This window comes from Adelges cooleyi, unplaced genomic scaffold (genome assembly GCF_023614345.1).
Source record: "Adelges cooleyi isolate 19-005CV unplaced genomic scaffold, UGA_ACOO_1.1 ACOO_flye_CR_arks_rails_tigmint_CR_PRNA_8, whole genome shotgun sequence".
Lineage (NCBI taxonomy): Eukaryota > Metazoa > Arthropoda > Insecta > Hemiptera > Adelgidae > Adelges > Adelges cooleyi.
Window position 1 is genome coordinate 902,106 of NW_026096513.1, and position 20,590 is coordinate 922,695.

At 31.7% G+C, this 20,590-nt stretch overlaps 2 protein-coding genes across 4 annotated transcripts in view; one reads left to right on the forward strand and one right to left on the reverse strand.

Moving 5' to 3' along the window:
- Window positions 1–2,467: 2,467 nt before the first annotated feature.
- The window catches only part of LOC126845732 (C-Maf-inducing protein-like), a 35,785-nt gene continuing 17,662 nt past the window's right edge, over window positions 2,468–20,590 (reverse strand). For all 3 annotated transcript variants that reach the window (XM_050584591.1, XM_050584590.1, XM_050584589.1), the window contains exons 2-16: window positions 17,388–17,909; window positions 9,909–10,037; window positions 9,689–9,739; window positions 9,543–9,614; window positions 8,875–8,964; window positions 8,587–8,802; window positions 7,521–7,624; window positions 7,238–7,414; window positions 7,016–7,108; window positions 6,042–6,198; window positions 5,184–5,444; window positions 4,719–4,913; window positions 4,529–4,634; window positions 4,343–4,463; window positions 2,468–2,769 (exon numbers count right to left, since the gene is read on the reverse strand). In XM_050584591.1, the coding sequence (XP_050440548.1) occupies window positions 2,763–2,769; window positions 4,343–4,463; window positions 4,529–4,634; window positions 4,719–4,913; window positions 5,184–5,444; window positions 6,042–6,198; window positions 7,016–7,108; window positions 7,238–7,414; window positions 7,521–7,624; window positions 8,587–8,802; window positions 8,875–8,964; window positions 9,543–9,614; window positions 9,689–9,739; window positions 9,909–10,037; window positions 17,388–17,861 (2,253 nt within the window). In that variant the 5' untranslated portion in view covers window positions 17,862–17,909 and the 3' untranslated portion in view covers window positions 2,468–2,762. The remainder of the gene's footprint in view (window positions 2,770–4,342; window positions 4,464–4,528; window positions 4,635–4,718; window positions 4,914–5,183; window positions 5,445–6,041; window positions 6,199–7,015; window positions 7,109–7,237; window positions 7,415–7,520; window positions 7,625–8,586; window positions 8,803–8,874; window positions 8,965–9,542; window positions 9,615–9,688; window positions 9,740–9,908; window positions 10,038–17,387; window positions 17,910–20,590) is intronic.
- The window catches only part of LOC126845733 (UDP-glucosyltransferase 2-like), a 33,688-nt gene continuing 26,063 nt past the window's right edge, over window positions 12,966–20,590 (forward strand). Inside the window, exon 1 of the mRNA XM_050584595.1 lies at window positions 12,966–13,199. The gene's annotated coding sequence lies outside the window, so the exon portion shown is untranslated. The remainder of the gene's footprint in view (window positions 13,200–20,590) is intronic.

A 20,590-nucleotide genomic window follows, 5' to 3' on the forward strand; every position in this document is an offset into this window, starting at 1 on the left:
AATTACTCACGACGGTCACGGCAAAGACGAGTTTTCTTTTGAACTCGCTTGTCACAACGCACAGGCATCTTTGGGGTTTAATATCCGGTCGTATGGCCTAACCACGAACGGCACGATGTCGCACTCGTCTTAAATAATTCATTTTTCAGAACGACCTAACGATCAACAACGCATCATACAACGCAACATGCAAACGTCAAAGACCGCATTGCATTTTTGCCGGTGTACCCACAACGGCCATCTGCAATCTGGAATTTGATACAGAGCTTGAAACAAAGTTAAAATTATTTTTTAACGCCGCGCCGGTTAAAGTATTTATAAAATTGAAATCGTAACTTTTACGAGAAAAAAAAAGTACAGATGGTGTTTAAATCGAACTGGAAACCAAACACTGTGTAAAAATATTAATTACGATATTATAAATTTAAAAAAAAAACCTTCGACACCTCTGTAAATACTTTTAAACAACCCTGTTTTGTAGATAGAAATTGAAATCGAAAGTAATAGGTAACGGTATCGTAGATTAAAATCAAAACCGAATAAAATGTAGACAGGTATTTTTAGTCAAAATGAAAAATGTAAAACGGTACCTATTGTAAATCAAAACTAAAATCGCGAAAACTCGTTGACCTGTTTTAAGTCTAAATCGAAAATAGTGTTGCACTTTATGGAATCGTACTCTGCGGTGGGTTTAAGAATAGATTTGTTTTTAATTTCACAAGAACAACCGTGGAATAATTTATTTATCGTTTCCCTAACCTAACCGGATCAGAATCCGGTAAAACTAAAAACTTGGAAATAAGAAAAATGTCCCATATCGAGTGCGTTGTATCCCGTAACGCACTGTAGGTATAATATTATGGTGGTTTGTACAGAAATTGTGTCCATCCGTTCTTCTGGGTTCCACCGTCGAAAATCATGACCGCGCTAACGTGTACCGTACATAAATACCAAATTGCCAATCTAATAAACGACAAAGGGTCGAACACCCACAACAAAAGGACCTAACAACGTAATACGATACACGCCAACTGTGTGTGTTTGTGAGCAATGAAGCTGCGCGTAACGGGCGCATTCAACCGAACACAAAAGAATGGGAAAAAACAATTTTGCCGTTGCCTGGACAAATAAAGAAAAAAAATTGATAATTATAATGTGTATAATGCCCGTACAGGACCGAGTACGGTATTAAAAGTTAATATTTAACAAAAGGCGACTCGATGGAACGCACACTGTAATAATAACAATATTGTTTATTTTTTTAACTGTTAATTTTTCCCGAATGCAAAGTTAGAGTATGATGAAATTAACCGTTATAGAAACGTTTTAAAAAATTGCCAATCATAACGACTTTTCATCGTTTTTAAAAGCAGTATTTTCAGCGCATATTTCAGCGCTTGCAAATTGAATATAATATTTTGATAAGTGTCATTATAACATATTATATTATTACTTGAACGTTTCACACTGTCGAACGATCATACTGTCGGTATGAGATCATTACAATATACAACATCAGGTTAGGTACATGTGAGATGTGATTATTAAATTTAGTCAAGCAAACTTCGTGCCACGCCGTTAACAATAAAAGGCAATTTAAATACCTAAACGTGTACAAAAAAAAGTGAAAAGCACTTAATTTATGTTTTTTGATTACTCACGTTTTCCTCTTATACTATGTTTTTCACGAAATATGTATTTTGATGAATTTGTACTTATTTAAAAGACTGTTTGTCAACAAGTAGCTTCCAAGTATAACGTTTAGTAATAAAATTTTAAACGACGTGGCGTAGTAAGAGAAAATACTTCAAACCAAATCTTTCAAAAAAAAAAAAAAGTATGCTGCCTAAATATTGACCCAAAATTTTATAATTTTCTTAAAATTATTTCAGCTTTTTACACCTCACACTCTCCTGTGCACCTGTACTTTCTTCGGTAATGTAATCATTCATATAAACTAAACTAAATTAATTTGATGCTTTCAAAAATGTTTAATCAAACAATTTTTAAGTCCTTAGTTGTAGGAATTGCAAACCGTACTAGCAAATTTGAACACGATTATTATCTCCCAAGCTATAAAATTGTATATAAAAGAATTTTTCCATTGAAGTTTATCAGACGAATTTGAAAATGTCTTACCTGCACATTATTTTTAAAGATATTTTTAGATTTAAACATTTGTATTTTAGGACATTTATAATCCGGATTTGAACTCATAGAATACCAATGATAAAGATGTCTATTGTTTTGCTAGACAGGTAAGAGTCGCTGTTTCAACGAGCTCTTTCTTCGGTTAAATATTCGATTAAATACACAGTAATGACAATTAATGTACCTCACTTTTTCATATTATAATATTTTCTAAATTGTTAACATGGTTTCAGAATAATTTTTAGAGGCGATTTTTAAACAACAGCGTTTCTAGTTAGGTTAAGGCAAAATAAAAACAGAAATAAAAAACAGCGTGTCAAAATCCATGAGGCAATTTATTTGTATAATAGTTATTATATGTATATACCAACTGATTTAATGTTTACACTTATATTCTATCCGTCGAGGTATGATTAAGTATACAAAAACGAAAAAAATAATACATTAAAGAAGACAAAAAATAACATAGCGATATGTACTAATTAGTTTAGCACTTAACATATAAGTCAATTTAATTTACATCATATTAAAATCTTTGTTCCGGCGTAACGCACGTGTACTACTAATTAATTACGAATATAAAGGAATTATAATTTATTTCAAATGTTCCATTACAACCTGTAATAGTATAATAATATATTATAATAATTATTTATAAAGATTATAATATTGTTATTGTACATTATACCAAAATTATTATTTCACCTACTTTGAAATGGCATTTTAATTTTGTTTTTATTTAGGACAGAGACAATCTATACGTTTTTGTTTTTTAAATATACTTTTTTTATTCGATTATTGACTATTACCCGAAATTTTGCTAGATTCGTTTTTGTTAGATAAAATATAAGTCTTTACCCTTACGTTTCGTACCCTTTATATTGTTTTTTTTTCGTTGGACTTAATGTTTCACAAAATGATAATAATGTATTAAAAATGCGTGCAAACATATTTTTTTATTTATACATAATACTATTATGATGATAACCTAACTTACTGAAAGAGAACAAAAATATATATATATATATATATCAAAGAACCAATTATAGCAATAACAAACCACACTAGCTCAGAGAATATTGATCATTGAAATTCGTTAAAATTACACAAGTTGTTTAAGCTGAGTACACTGAATAATAACATAACAAGTAAAACGATTATACTTAAAACGTTTTCGAAAAAGACAATAAATAACAAAACGTTCAAACGAAAATTACACAAATCAATCTGTGTAATTGACTCTCTAATAATAATTATATTAATATTATTAATTATTTAAAAGATTAAAATCGTAATAAAAAAAATTTTTAATATTGAGCGTTTCTATAATAATAATATATTATAATATTTTAATCGTTTATAGTTGCATAGGGCGAGTAACACTTATCTTTATTTTTTTGGCAATTTAATTGGAACAAAAGGCATTTATAAAATTTGAATTCCACACTGTGATAATATACGACTTATAGATTACTAATTTAAAAAAATTTTACGTGTCGTATTAAAAGCATTTTACTTAATATTATTACATTATACATTATTATATATAATCGTATTAAACGAAACGGCTTTTTCCCCTTAAAAATGATTTCCTTATATGTTTAGAACGTGTGGAATCATATTATCTACCGACTATATTAACTCCTCGCATTATCATTTATCACATATAATGTACAATTCATGACCTAGTTAAAAAAATTATATCGTTATTAGTAGTAAAATAATGAAGGTAATAAAAGTAAAAATGATATATAAAACGAATACAAGACACAGTCTTTTATTTTACATAATAATATTTTAATAAGGTAAACGATGCACTTTCGCTTAGGGGCAAAGCGCGCAGGCGTGATCTTGCGATAATGGAACTTTATTTTTGTCTTTTTACAGGTATACCAACACACGGTGTACAATTTAACAAATTAATATAATATTATAATGGAACCTAAGTGAAGGTAAAAATGTCACGCGCCACACTTGCGCGCAAAGCCATCGATAATATCCATATATTCTTCAAGTATATTATTTGTATTTTATTAATAATATTGTTATTATGAACGTTTGGGGTTTTCCATTTACAAGGATACGTGTAAATTATTATAATATATTATCAATCGGATTGTCAACAAAACTAGAATGTAAAACAATAGAATATTGACGCTGAACACATTGTAACAAAAAAAGTATTATCTACCATGCGTCCGTGTATCTGACGTCTACCTCGTGGAGACCGGGTATTTTCTTTTTCAAAACGTCTACTGACCTAACCGTCGCCCGAGTGCTGTTCAAGTTAAGTTTTTTCAAATTGACTAAGCCTGCAAGGTAAACCAACAAAATTTAATGTATAGCATTAAAGTTCTATAAATCTGTTTCGACTTACTTATCAACGAAACGATTCCTCTGTCGGTTACTTTTGTCTCGCATAAGTTCAACACTTGCAGATTCGTCAGATGATCCGCAATTATCAGCAGTCCGAAATCTCCAAACTAAATAGCGTTATCATAATTAAATATTAATATTATCTAAGGTATTGTAATTATTGTGAATGTGAAAAATTAAAAACAACGCACTTGAGTGCCCCACAAGTTAAGAAGCTTCAGCGAAGGCAATTTTATCAATGTTTTGGCGCATGTATCCGTCACGTTGGTAAATGACAAGTTGATCGATTCCAAATTTCCAAACGGACCGCAACCGAAAATGGCACTGAGATCCAAGTCTGTACCGCGGTAGGGTAAATCCAGTTTTTGCGGACCTCCTTTTCTTTGCTGTAATCGACAAATCACATGATTCAGATTCATTTTAAAATACTTGACAGGGAAAAACATGAGAACACATCAGAAAATCGTATACAACTAGGTTAGGTTGTGAAAAGATGGAAAAACTAGTGGTTTGATTATATTAACTTAAATCAAGTCGACGAATGATTTAAATAAGCATTTTTTACGTGTAGTTTATTACAATGCCGATTTATATAAATCAGAGTGTCATCCAGCACTATAAGGTTGATAAACGTAGATCATTCAATTTGTTCTTACCAAATCGTGTAACTGACTTTGCCTTAACATGTAATCGTCATAGACTTGACGACCAAACTCTGTGGACTTGAGCGTGTCGACGATCTGTTGTCTTTGTTGTACGTCGTCCACGACCATCCACTCGAGCATCAAGCATAGCACGTCCATTACAATCTTATTGTTTTTCAGGGCTTCTGAAACGCAGGTACCCAAGTGCTTGGCTTTGAGATTTTTCAGCAACTTCTTTTTCTTGCAACGTTCACAGTCCATCAAGGTCTTAAGCTAGAACGACAATTGAAATACATATGTAAATCGGTGTACATTATTATTGTGTCCGTTAACTATGAATAGAGTTCAGAACTCTATATTTGACAGATACAACGACGATGTAGTCGTCGAAAATAACAATAAACTCCATTATCTTATCGACACAAATCCTAATAATGTCATGTATCATTTTTAAAATTTTTTTTAACGGTACCAATTACAATAGCAAAAGATATGGTCGATTTTTTACGGATATGCTGTTGGATACACCACTGACAAAAATCGTATACTTATTATATTCATATTCGGCTCAGACGCAGAAGCTATGCTGTAGTATGATTATATTGTAACACGTTTGTCTTCATTCGATTTAAAAAAAAACCTATGCTTACTATAAGACATGGATTGAGCTACAGAAGTAGTCCAAGCTAAATTGAAGCTATAGATAATTATTTATGCGTCACAGAGATAGGACGGCTTTTTCGCGGACAATGGACGACAAATTAAAGTAAAAATCTAATTTTTCGAAGAGGCTTCTAGAGTTTTCTGTAAAACCACTAATCAAATACTGTATAGTTTGATAAATTGTACACTAATTATATTGGGTTGTACCAGTTCAGTCCAGACGTATGAACTTCCGCCGAACACAGCTCCAAGTGGGGAACACAAGTCGAACCAGCCGTCTTTTGTTTCGCGGACAGCCAATACTTGTTTGTGAATATTACAATTTTCGTGCAATCCTATTTTTAATATCACAGAGGACATGTCCCTAAAAAACACACAAAACAACAATGGTTAGTTTAATTTGCGTTAAAGTAGCACGCAGTCTGATTTTCATAAGCTGTCAACGTGAAACAATATGGGAGACAATATATATTAAATGTTTCTCATGAATTCCCATCCGGCAGTTTAAGTGTCCGGGATGGCGATGTCATACATTTTGGCAATTGTTATTTTATGTCGACAAAAAGTGGCTAATTTACACAGTTTTCATTTATTTTTGTTAATATTAATGGTAATAAACGGGTAAATCTAGGGCACGGTTTTTATAACACACAATATTGTATTTGATATTGGTATAACTATTATAGGTAAAACGTCTGCTTTGAATATAACACATTAAATAAATCAACAGGAAAGTATTCCGAAATTATATTGGTATTCTTTCCATTCAAAATATATTACATCAATTACATACATAAAAATTGCACTATAAGGTTTTTATGTTCAATTATTAAGTTATTAAGTAAATTATTGACGCTGTTTTTATAGGCAAAAGTGAAAAAGTAATCAACTGAAAGGTCGTAAACTTTTAAGAGTACCTATCTTTTAATAATGATTATCAAACGTTTTCAGCGAAATTTGTATTTCTACTTAAATATAACCAACATGGATAACACCGAAAAGTTTAAAAAACCAATAAAATAGATAATCAATACAGCGCAGCGTTCGCTTTCTAACCTTTCCAAAGGTAAGGTATAATAACTTACATTTATTGTATAGTTACTACAAATTACGACACAAATAATACAATCCGATTATAGGTATTAATAAAATGATTTTCTAAAGTAACATGTTGTACTCACTCCATAAAAACTGAACGAATTAACAGCAAAACGGGAAACGGCAACGGGCGCAACAATTGAGCAAGTCCGTATAGCCAATCGCTGTATTCTGATCTGTTGACAAAAAATAATTTAATATAAATGTATTTGTACTTGTTGGCTTTGTAATAAAAAATATCTAAAAATGTTAGATATTTAAATTATAATAGTTCTATTGTTTATAATAAAATTTGTTCGTCATACATGTTTTGAAGAACAACAATGTAGCATCTCAAGTGATTGGTGTAAAAAATATTGAATTCGGCTTCTGTGCTATTAGCTGGCAACTCTTCTGAAGCAGAGAATATGGCAGTAATGCAAATGGACACTAGATTCGGTAGTACCCTGTTATGGGGACACACAGCGCTAGCACTGTGGACTCTGGAAAATTAATAAAAATGTATTTTTATAAGCAAACAAACAAAAAAAATACATAAGCATAATAATATATGTATGTTGCTGTACCTAATATATTTTATAATATTACCTTGATAAAAACAATTTAATAACTTCGCCTTTTTGGTCATCGATGTATAGAGCTTTGATATAATCTTGGACCAGAGTTCGAGCCGTTAACGTCCTTGCAAAGTCCTAATAAAATATTAACAATTATATAGTAATGTATGTAAATAAATGTCATGAGTTTTCATATCCCAACTTTCATTAATTGTGACTTAAATGGAGTGAAATACAAAATTGTCGAAGGCTAAAGTAGAACAACTAAAATAAACAAAATAAGTCTATGTTCATGTTTGGTTAATATGTAACCGTTTTAACCTAAATCGATTTCAGATTGAGCGGAGTTATAACCTATTTAACCATGACCTCAAATTGTATAACGATGCATTAATAAATTAACAAGAGAAACCCGGTCAAGATATCCTGGTGTTGTTTAGAGAACGAAATAAAATTAACTATGGAATAGAGAATAAGATCAGAGATCAAATTAAAAGCGAAGGTAGATTTTACAAAAGTATTATTAACGGAGGCATGTGGAGTAAGCTTACATTAAAACTCGAAAAAAATTGATTTGCTTGATGCGTTGTTTTGATTTTGTTTTAATTTAACTAAGAATTCCTATACAAGAATGACAAATTCTCCAAGGATACCATAATATAGAGGCCCGATGATCATCCTGTAGGTTTTCTGATCTAGAGCTTCTTTAGATGAGCACGGTAGGTTACATTTTGTGTTCCCTTCTCTCGTTTAGGCATTTCACATGAAACCCCAATTCTACTCCCAGCATTGTAGGGATAAATACGGTTCCCTATGGTTCGGTGCCTAGGAACAAAGCACCAACTCCCAAAATACTTAAACGGCAACCCTAGTTGATCCGATAAGACTTTCTATACTGACCCCTTAAGACAACTTATGGGAAAATCGTATAGGCCATTCGGTGTCGTAAGAGGATAATGTTGATTCGTTAACAGGAAAAATTACGTCCTAAATAAATATATATTATCTCGGTTTGGGTCGTTCAAGTGTGCTTATGCTTATGCTAACGAGTATCAATAACAAATGTATTTGTAAATAACACTTAAATGGATACTTACGAAATTATGTTTTAGTATTCTAGTAATAGTATAGGACAGCGAATCTTTTATGACGGGCAGCCTACGCTGGTCTTTGCAGTGGTGCGATAAAAACGAACACATTTCGGCGGACGGGGGACTATCTTCGATCAAAGGGCCTACGGTGCTGATCATGTCTTCTTCCCACGGTTGCTGATAGTACCTGTCCTGATCTTGGACCTTGAACTCGGGTAAAAACTGAATACACAAAAAAGGTCACATTTTCATTAGTTTTATATATCTTCAATAAACCATTTAGTCAAGACGTACTTGCGTTACAATCGTGTGTACAATGTAACAAGGCACGTGAAATATTTCATCGTCGATCAACGGAATGTCTCTAGCAAATTCAACTAAATTCTAAATTCAAACAGAAAAAAAAACAACATAAAAGTCAAATGTTTTCTACTGAAGTTTTTAATTCATAGAAAAAAAGTTAGACGAATGCTCAGGTACTAGAGTACCTGTCGAATATATTTTTTCTGTGCTGATATGACCCCAAATGGGGGTCGAGACAGACACTAATTTTAAATGTAATTAAATCACTGTCAAACGATGTATATATTGTGATCGGCTTATATGTGTACTTCACAGTGCACTAGATTTATGCTGTACTGATTTGACAGTATTTAAATCACTTTCTAACTTAGTGATTATCTTATACCAAATTAAGAAACATCGTACTGCGCTGGATTTTGGATCTATGTTAAATTTCATTTTTTAAATACTGTCAATAACGTTTTTCGACATACCATACGGCATACCCTATACATTTGAAGTCAGTCATCTTTGTGGTTTCCACTTATCATTTCACACTCCTCCATACAACATACATAATATGTCCTCCACTTAAAAGTTTTTAGGGTAGAAGAATGTACCAAATGGCTTTTTAAAAATTTGACGCTTACGGAATGCTATTATAAAAAAGTCATATTTACATGTAATTCTTTTAACATGTCCTCCGGGTCGGTGAGGCCTTTTAACAGTGCTTGATAATCATAAACGTTTTTCTGTACAAACAAATAACATACACTTTATAGAAATAATATACAATATCGTATGGTAGAATAGATTAAACACTAACCTTCCACAAAATGGAGTAAAGAATTTGATCTCTCAGATGTTGAGTGGTAGTCTGTAAACAATTAAGCAAAAACATTCATTAGACGGCGTTTGGGTTATGCAAACTAATAGCGTGTACGCTACTATGGCAAAACTACTAGTGTCGCACGGAGAAAGCAAGAAAAATATTTTAAAGGAAAACCAGATAGTATTGTTATAATGTAAAAAAAAAAAAAATTTACCTGAAGCAAATACGACCCGTTGGTGACAACAACTCGAAGGCAGTACCTGAAGTTCGAATCCCACCTCTTCACCGGGTACAAATCCTTTATGGCTTCGTATCCTATGCATTTGGCTAGAAATCCGGTCGGCTAAAAAAAAAAATATTTATAATTATGTTGTATTCAACATTGTATATAAATATGAAACAAAATATTCAAACATGTACAATAACAATAATTACAATTGTTTTTTAATGAATTCACTAACAATTACTTTAGTTTTACAGGTACAAAGTATGATTCTAATCGGCTGACATTCAAATAAATATTAAATCCATCCATCATTAGTTCCCATTTACATGGTGGCGTGAAACCCTGCGATTTGCCTTAACCAATTCGAACGTTTAATCAATTTCGATGTATGTATTAGTCTTTTTGAAGTTCGGTACTACATCACAAAATAAACGAGACAATGATTTGACATTTCTATTTGCGCTGCAATCGTATAAATTATTCCACCTTTTATTAAACGCAGTCTTTCGCCTATTTATCAACGACATAATACAAAATAAATCAGATTTTATATGCTTGCTTCATTACTTTTGTAATGTGTGTACTTTCAAAATTGATTATTGTGGCGAGTGATTTCAATTAAAACCAGTAACAGGCAATGTGATTTGGAAAACAATACATTGTTACATCTATTAAAAATGTATACATTTTAAAATGTATTGAATATTAAGACAATAGTAATAATATATTTGAATTTGACTGTTGTATATTTTCTTTTATTACACCAGTGGCGTACAAATTACAAACACTTTGCAGTGACCTTTCAATACCAGTAGAAACTTTATTCGTTCATTGATACTAAAATGAGCACAATAACTACTAAAAAAATATAATTAAGACAACTTTACGTCATGTGTAACGCGTAAGAGCTTTTATATGAAACTTATTCTAATTTTATGCTGAGTTATTAAATATAAATAGAACATTTCTAAAATGTATTGCATATTTTTAGAAATTTGCCTGTTCTTATTTTACATTTCAAGGTGCGTTTTATGTTTCAAATTGAACACACCCAACTGTGTTGGAATTTTACAAAATATGTATAATATATATAAAAAAAATTAAAACAAAACGTTTTTTAACTAATTAGTAATAAGGGTCCTATCACTGGATAGTTTCCCTACTCATAGTCTCCCAGTAATTTATTTACTTTGTTAGCATATTTGCCTATTGTATATGTACAGATTGTAAATGTTATTTAAAATTAAAATAAATAAATAATAACTAATTAGTTATATTTAAAACTATTTAAATAGTTGATTTTAATAATATATTTAATAATTATTTAAATGTAATCTTTTTATTATAATTTATGCTGACTTTATTCTGTCGACGTGTATTTTGTTACATGTTATTAGATTAAATGCTATCCTTGAAAAATGTTATAATGAAACAAAAAGGTGTGCTCATATTTAGCTCATTTATGAAAGGCATTTTTTAATTAGTATAGTTTTAATTTACCAATGAAAAAACTGGTTGTAACTTTTTATTTTAGTGAAGACGTGAATGTTTGGCTTATAACATTCATAACATGAACGGAACAAGTTGTTGGTTTTATCAAAACAACCAGCACAATTCGCTTTTCACAAAAATAAATACACTTATATTTAACACATCTGATATTAAGTTATTTAAAATTAAACTGTAAAGTAACCAAAAAATTATAGACAACTATAATATATAATATAGCTAAAAATATATTATATAATAATATATATAATAGTTAAAAAAATAATATTTGTGAGAAAGTAAACTTTTTGTAGTTAAGGTTCGTTTAAAATCGTATATGTTCCTAAAGACTAATTACAGTTGATGACTTTCTAATGAAATATAATAGAAAATTGGCATTAGTCAATATTTTATGGTGTAGTTTCTTTCAAAAAATATATAATTATATAATAATATTTTTACACTTAATGATTAAAAAACAGATAACTAATTTTCCAGCGTCTGTGAAATTGCAATTTTACATTACTCATTTCAGTTTCAGAGTATGTTTAAAATCTAAATAAAATGCGCAAAAAGTATGCATACGGTCATTCCTCATGTACACAACTGTATTAAAAGTAAGATATTGCTGCTTTAGAACAAGTACGATTTTTTCTTTTAAATCATTTTTTTACATACAAAAAAATTGTTTATTCGTCTACATAATTTGGTCTTGAAATACATGATGATAAGGTTGTTTTTTCCAATTCTTGATTCTTTATTTCAATCTTATAAATTAACTTTTTCTCACACTTCCAATAAAAATCACCAATATAATATATTATACTCTTAAGAAATACATAACGAATAACTAGAATTTGTTTTATTATTTATTTTGTTTTTCCTTTTATACATTTAGATTTATTGTATGATATTGATACCTTACAAGTAAGTATTATTGATACTTTATTATTATTATTTTATTACATTTAAATTACTGATAATGAATCTTTATATGTATGAAAAAAAAAGTTATTTTGTAACTGGAATTTATTTCCGTAATAAAGAAATATTATTATTAATATTATTTTAGACGGAACTGATGACGGAATATTATTTTTGGGACAGCAAAAAATGTAAACATGAATAAAATTCTACAACTCGTATAACCGTAAAATATGTAAAAACATGATTTTTATACCCTACTAGAACGCATAAAAAATTTAATTAGAAAGCCATAATTGTGCAAACACATTTACTGTAGTGTTTATGATGAAAACATCCAACGTTTTAGTACAATTTCTAATGAGTGACATAAATTACTACAGTGGTGGTTTTGAACGGAATGACCTTATATAGTTAACTCTATACTATGAACAAATCTGTTAAACCCAGCGAGTGTCAGCAAATAACCTTGAATCGCCGTCCAATATCAAATGTGTTTTCGGCTTTTTATTTATAGGACCGTCGCGGGATGGCGGTTAAAATTAGCCAAAATAACACTGTAGTAGCGAAGGCAGTAACGTTAAAAAACTAAATAAATCATTTGAAAAGATAAAGTTCAATTGCAGAATTGTTGTCGACCGGTTAGGACGACCGCGAGCTGATGCTAGCGCTGCTCTAGTAGTTGATATTTGATACGTATATCATTTTTAACAGCTGGAAAATTATCTTTTGTATTCATATTATAAAATAGTCCGCTTTTAATACGCGCGGTCACGGTCTATAATAAACGAGCATAATATTTTTTCCGTTTTAGTTCAAACAAAAACTATAGAGCCGTTAAAGTCGACAACAAAGTTCACCGGAAAGGTAAGTAAGAAATAACATTAAATTATTTTATTCGAGACAACGCCAAACAAAAGGCGTACCAGTTACGAAGCGGGTGCTTCAATTCTTCAATTTTTGTTTCAACCACTAGCCATATAGTTATTGGCCGTTAAAACTGACATTACTGATAACACAACATTTTTACAGTTATGTGTTGATTGTACATGGGTCTTGGATCATTAACGATCTAAGGTACGAGTTAGCAAATATAATTCTATTTTGTACTCTATAATATAAAAAGTATATTTTATAGATTTTTTGTATATTATAATATAACATATTGTACAGTCGTACTTAGTACAATGATAAGCTTAGACCTTCTAGGCGGACAGTCAGTTTATCGGGGTAAACAGTTTTCATTGACGTCGTATCCATTGACAGCGTTTTTAATTGCCCAATACACTTTAATTTTATGGTATGATTCATTTTAAAACATTTATTTACTATATTTATAGCATTAATCGTTCTACTTTAGTTATTTTGTTGCAGCTGATAAACAATATTAAACAATACAAACTCGTTAATCGAATTAAAAACAGATAACATTATTGCGCCAACACTATCAGCTGAACAGAGTCGGTTATAGCTTGTATTTTATATATGCACGGTTTTTTATGTAGATGCAAGACAAAAATTAAGCTAGACTTAATATACACTGTGTATAATATATTTAATAATACTTATTAATTAAAATAAATAAGTATTAATAAATATAATATACAGATTAATTTGCATATTAACTATTTAAAAAAAATCCGTTTCCTGCATAACCTAGTAAAATATCCAAAGAAATCGTATATCTTTACAGAATTGAAATTGGACCGTCCTAATTAGTAGAAATGTTGTCAGACTTTTAGTCTAAAACGTCAAAAACAGACCACTTTCTATCCCCTTAATTCTTGTTCTGTCTTAAAAAAATAAGCCAGCACCTAATTACAAACAGCAAAAGTTAAAGTAGATAACTTTTCTGGCAATAGAGGATTTCAAAAATATTTACCCATTAAAAAGTTCAAAAATAAGGTGATATGCTACCTATAGAGGACATAAGAATACTGGGTAACTGCGAGGAGATCAATGGCATAGATCATAAATCACCATTACATAAATGAAAAGAAGAGATTAGAGATGAATCTGAATGACTCTTCAAACTGATTAAAGAACTATGAAAAAGTTAAAAAATATTTTGATCTTTAGTTGTATTAGCTTGCTCATATTTTTCAAATCTAAATTCTAAATACGGTCGTTTATGAAAACTGATATATTGGAAGCTGACCATTATTTAATTAATATTGTTATTTAAACTTTGCCTATAGGCTATATTACATTAAAAGTTTAATGGACTCCCCAACATTAAAAGACAATATTTTTAGATTCAAAGGGTTCCCGACAGAAAAAAACCTTGCACAGAACCGGTTCAATTAAATAAACTGCAACTTTTTATAAAAATGTGTAATGTAGTATGAACGCTGTCACGCAAATCATACGTCAAAAATGTTCAACTTAATGACCTTTCGAGAGTAAATTTAAATTTCATTTGACAGATAAGCGAAACCGTCCGTGGATAATCATGGCAACCGGAAAGCGATCAATTGAAATAGGAGTTGTTCTAAATCGATGAACTCTTTCTGCTCGTTTGTATTTTGTTTGTTTGTCAATATTGGCAAACGTATTGCCCGTGCATTTATATTCAGTGACAGTCTTATTGTTTATATAAATTATACTTGACATTATGTATAATTTAAGTACAATGTACATATGTATATATTTTGTTATTTTTAGATGTTTTTTTTTTTTATAGCTCAGGCGCGAGAATAAATATTCAAACGTTTATATTGTGTTGGCGAAAAATTACAATTCCGTCCAAGACCACGGACGTCTTAAAAGAATACCTTATAGAAAATGAAAATAAATATTTATCACGCGAAGCTGAAAACTTCATTAGTCTGCTTACCAACAATTTCGAGTGCTAGTTGTGTATGCTGAATGTATAATACTCTCAGACCATTTTAATTACGAGTAGGTACTTGGAATTTACCATGTATACGGATCTCACTGAAATAATAAGTACTAACATTTTTGTTTGTATTTTTTTTTATCAACAAACAATTTTTTTATTGGCAGCGTAGGTACATTTTATATAAAAAAAATACATAATTTGAATAACTAAATTCAATTGGTTACCTAGTCACCTGATAAAAAACAATAGTACTTTAGTCCTTCACCTATGTCTTATTCAATAAAAATCAAATAGGCATCGACGATTAGTTTGTGAGAATAAGGCTGTCTCAGGATGAAGGGACCCGCAGGTACTACAAAACGCAGTCTACACTGCTTGTGTCAAGGCCTATGATCTATGTGTACTCTGGTTATTACCATGTTAGGAATAACCAACAAAAACAATGAAATTTCACAGTTATTGTTTTTGTTAGATCATTATATTATTAAAAAAAACTTTGCCTTTAACACTAAATCGAATGAAACAAATAATGTTCAGCCATAATTACTGTCTATTAATTAGTGTTCACACTAACATTAACCTAATAAGAATAATTAAGTTATAATTATATATCTCCGGAAAATAAAGAAATGAAGGATTCTAGGTACATTCCTGCCGACCTCCATGATGAACTTGACCCAAATCACCCTCTATAGTCGACTTCTTTGATCCGATCAAAGTTGTGCAAATTCTTATTCGAATAAAACATTATTTGAATATTTTTTCCACAATTTATTCGAATAAAAAATTGTCTTCTTATATAATATACTGTTTTTTTTATATTTTCTAAATGTAGCTTATATTCGATTTATACGAAATAATGTTTTAAAATATAATTACTTGAAAAAACACTTACAAACTATTTAAATAATATTTTTAAAAGTTATTCGAATGATGCACAAATCTGGTTTCGATCTGCTATTAGTTTAACTACTTAATTTCAGTAATACAGTTTTCCATCTAAAATTACTCGCTAACGTTGATAATAATTGATTCGGAAGTTTGGCTGGCTTCCTAGTTCCGGCGATGAAGAAAGCAACGGTGGAGCCGGAATGAAGTAAGCAAAATCAATAACAAGGAATTTCTATTTTCATGATAAATCATGTAAGAGCTTGAAATTGGGATTTAATTGATAAATTGTAAGACGCTATTTTAAAACAATTTTCATTAACTGTACAGACTCACGTGCTACACTCTATTGAACTAAGCGCCTATAGAGTACTACTGTTGGCTTCGATGCGGAAGCGAAAAAGGTATTTTTAAAAGGATTTTTCATAATGCTTTTTAATGCACATACCTACCCTCGGACGCCTGCTAGTACCATAAAAAACATATTCAGGCTAACTTCTTGAAAATTCGTACACTTTCCCCACCGTTGTCTATCATTAGTACCAGTGGCGTAGTTATGGGGGGGGGGGTGATAGGGATATATCCCCCAAGCGCCTTTTTTTTATGTTATGATACAAGTAAAATAAAAACATAATACCTTTAACCTACCAAGTCCTTATCTTGGTTTTCACATTGTACCTATCATACAGTTCCGAAATCAGCTCTTCAAGCTCTAACTGAGTGTGATGATCAAATGTTTCCCAATTTATTTAAAATTATAAAAAATGTATGCACATTGACAGTATCAACCACCACACCTGAGCGGATGTTTTCCATTCTAAAAAGAGTAAAGATATATTTGAGAAACACCGTGTGTGAAGTAAGAACAAAAAATGCTAACATTTTATGCATTGTGATTAAATAATTGTCAATACATTTTAATAATAATTAACTATTATTTCTTTTAAAACAGGATAGATTGAATGGATTAGCTATATGCTGGCAGTTCATAAAAATATAGAACTAGATACTGAGGAAATAATAGATGAGCTAGCCAAAAAACCTAGAAAAATAGATCTAATTTTATAAATAAATTATGACCCCTCTAATAAAGTTAATTTGTTTCAAATGTTCAATGTATTTTATATTATAAAATATTTAACTGTGTACAGAAGTATATTAAAAAAAATGTAAATTTGAATAAGGGGTGTGGGGGTCGTTGCCCCCCACTTTACGTTTACTCAAAAATTCAACTACCCCCCCCCCTCCTAGAACAAAATCATAACTACGCCACTGATTAGTACCATAATATTATCGTCATCTAATAATATGAATTTGCCACTTACCGTGTTGGATGACACGCAGTCGTCTTGTATGCGAACGAGATGATTCTCCCAGCGACGCAAGTATTTCGAGCTGAGTATCTTGCTGATGATGGTGTTGGTGTGGTTGAGGTGGCAGACAGCCACGTCTACCTCGCGAACCATGCGCAACCGTTTGCGAGCTACTTTGGTCAGCTCGGTCTCGCCATTGAACAGGCTGCACGGCGGAGGGCTGTCCGTGCCGTCGGACCGGAAGTCGTACACCGAACCGGCACGCTTCAGCCCGGATGGCGAATCCGGACCTCCGAATCCGCCGCTCTCGTCCGACGAACAGTAGTCCCGGTCGGTGTGGATGTCCGAGTCAGACGCTTTCAACTGGCTGCCTCCGCCCAGTCTGCTGGCCCCTACGTCGTTGTCGTCACTTATAGAGCTGCCGCTGCTTGTGCTACTACTGCTGCTGCTCTTCCGCACCGACGGTTCGACGGGTGGGTCGTCCATCGTGGTCCGTTCACCTGATTGTTTGCAACAACATTTCCCCGTTGTCTCCTAGAAAAATCGTTTACAAACTATAAGTACCAAAATAAAAATACTGCCGCCTAAATGACCGCTGAAAGCTTGGCAGGACAAATGGTCCTCCCTACCTCCTAACTTTTCCACTTGGCATCGCTCAATCTGCCCTATCATCCCTCGCAGGCCTTGGTTTCATGGCCTCAATCTCTCACGTAAAGAAATTTCTTCCTTTTCCCGTTTAAGATTTGGACACAACCTTCTTCCCGCTTTCTCGTTTTTCATCTCCTTGAACTCCTCTCCTCATTGTACCTCGCATGATCTACCAGCCATTTGTGATTTTTCTCATCTCCTTTTTCATTGTCCCACTCTCTCTCCCCATAGAGGTATCCTTTTTAACCTCCTATCCTCTTTGGGTATTAATGACCCTAACTCCTATACTATTCTTAACTCCCGCTCTGTTCCTATCATCCAATCCATCCTCAAATTAATCCTTGATGCTGGGTTTCATATTTAAGTAAATAATTTTATGTTATATTTCTATGTAATTATGTATATAGTTTTTTTTTTTTTTTAATTTTAGTCTATATTAATGTTATTCTTATAATCGTTGAGCTATTATATTTTAAATAAAAGCTATAATAAATTTTTTTTAAAAATGATCGCTGAAATATTTCATTTAATCATAACGATCTAAACACAAATGAGCCTATGTCGGCCTCCTCTTTGTTGGTGCTCTTTCATGGGGATTGGGATTCAAAATGTTTTAACCGAGCCATTGTCTTAACGTAACGATAGTGCTAACTCGAAAAGAAAGTTGCTAATCGTTTGCCGACTTTGTCTCGCAATTTCCGCAATTTAATCGACAAATTGACGCTATTGTTGTTTGTTGTCATTGTCAATAATTTCATTAACGTTATTTGTTTAAAATGGCAACGACGACAAATCAAAATGCCAATAATCACCCGAAATTATAAATTGCGAGTTGGATTTAAATTAATGAAACGCTTCAGCTAAAGAACCATCATCTACTCAATTCTAATTACGGTTAGTAAAATGTATAGTTTTGAATTTTCCGCAGTTATTATCCAATACCCATTTGGAATTGTTTTGCTTAGCACAGACAATTCATTTGTGTTTTCAATAAAAAACAATTTCATATTTTTGTTTGATATTAACACTAATATATCCAACAACTTCCTGGTATAATTTTAATCGCAATGCACTAAGGTCATTAATGAATAACGTAGTTCGCGTGCCGTTCAACAATTATAATTATAATTACTTATGGTGTTTTGCTCATTTTAATCATTCTTGTTTATGACCTTTTGAATTTAACATTTTTATGGGGTCTTGACACCAGAACATTTATTATTAGGAAGGAGTCAGTTCTTAATTTATTTCCAGAAACTTAGTTTGAATACAAAATGATATTATTACGCGGCACGGTTAAGAGTTTATAAATAAAAATAATAATTATTAGTTTTATCTTATTCGTTTAATGACACATTGAACCAACCTGTTGATATGAGTTTTTTTGTTGCGTATGATTTATCTAATTTCTTTAAACTTTAATAAGAACCATGTTACAGCTCAACCCATTTGTACGCATAATCTAACCTTACCAAGCCTACTTATAATACCCTAAAACTGTATAGAATACACTGTAATAATTATTAACTCTTTTCGAGATAGACTTTTCTTAAAATTGTAGTACAACGAATATTGTATGAAACAAACAATTTTTTTAACGCTGCACCTCGAGTTTAAAGGGTTGTTTTTAATATTTTCGAGCTCAATGTTGCTAACAGAGTGTGTGATTTTCAATCCGTTTCACGCGCTAGCCGCCGCTTTTGCGCCGAGTGGTCGAATAATTATTATCATTGTCTTTCCCAGTCAGATTGTCAAACACAATTAACCACAAACGGGCCCGGTGTGTCGTTACGGCGTTTATTTTTCTCAAAGTCGGCGACAATAAAAACATGACCGGTATGCCGACGAACGTGCAGAACATACTTAAACAGCACTCGACGCATGTATAATAACATGGACCGTTAAAAACGTCTTAAACTGCATACCAAAAACGAACGTGTGCAACTTTAACGACACCAGTAAAAACCGTGTAATATATCGTCTGTACTCTGTAGGCACTATAGCTTTTTATAATGTATTTGCGTCCTATACCGGCACGTATATTACACGGTGTTATGCAATAACCGCAAACGGTTCCCAAAAGAAAAATAAACACCATATTATAAATTGCAATTAACCCAGATGAATTTGGTCTGTCTGAACACACTACCGAAGGCCCGAAAGAAATCTCTCGAGGCGAGTCGAATAAGCTCCAACAAATATTCCATTTTCGACGAAAAAGTCAAATGCTGAAGTATTTATTGATTTAGTGGGATAGGTTAGGTTTCTATACTAAATACGGCTAATGAGGTCTATCAGCTAGAACGTGTCCACAAAAATAGTGTAATGTAATCTGATTATTAAGAGCGTTCCAGAGACTTCATTACTTAGTTTATATAAAGTAATAATGAAGTAAGTCCAAATTGTGTACACTTCTCTATAATGCCTCTTAATTAAGAACTGCATCCGACTAGGAGCTTGTATGCATTGGCGATTAGTAACTTTGATGATGCCAATAGCATGTCACAATCCTGGATTGAATTTTGAGCTGGCTTGACTGCTGTTTGTATTTTTTTTTTTATTGGTTT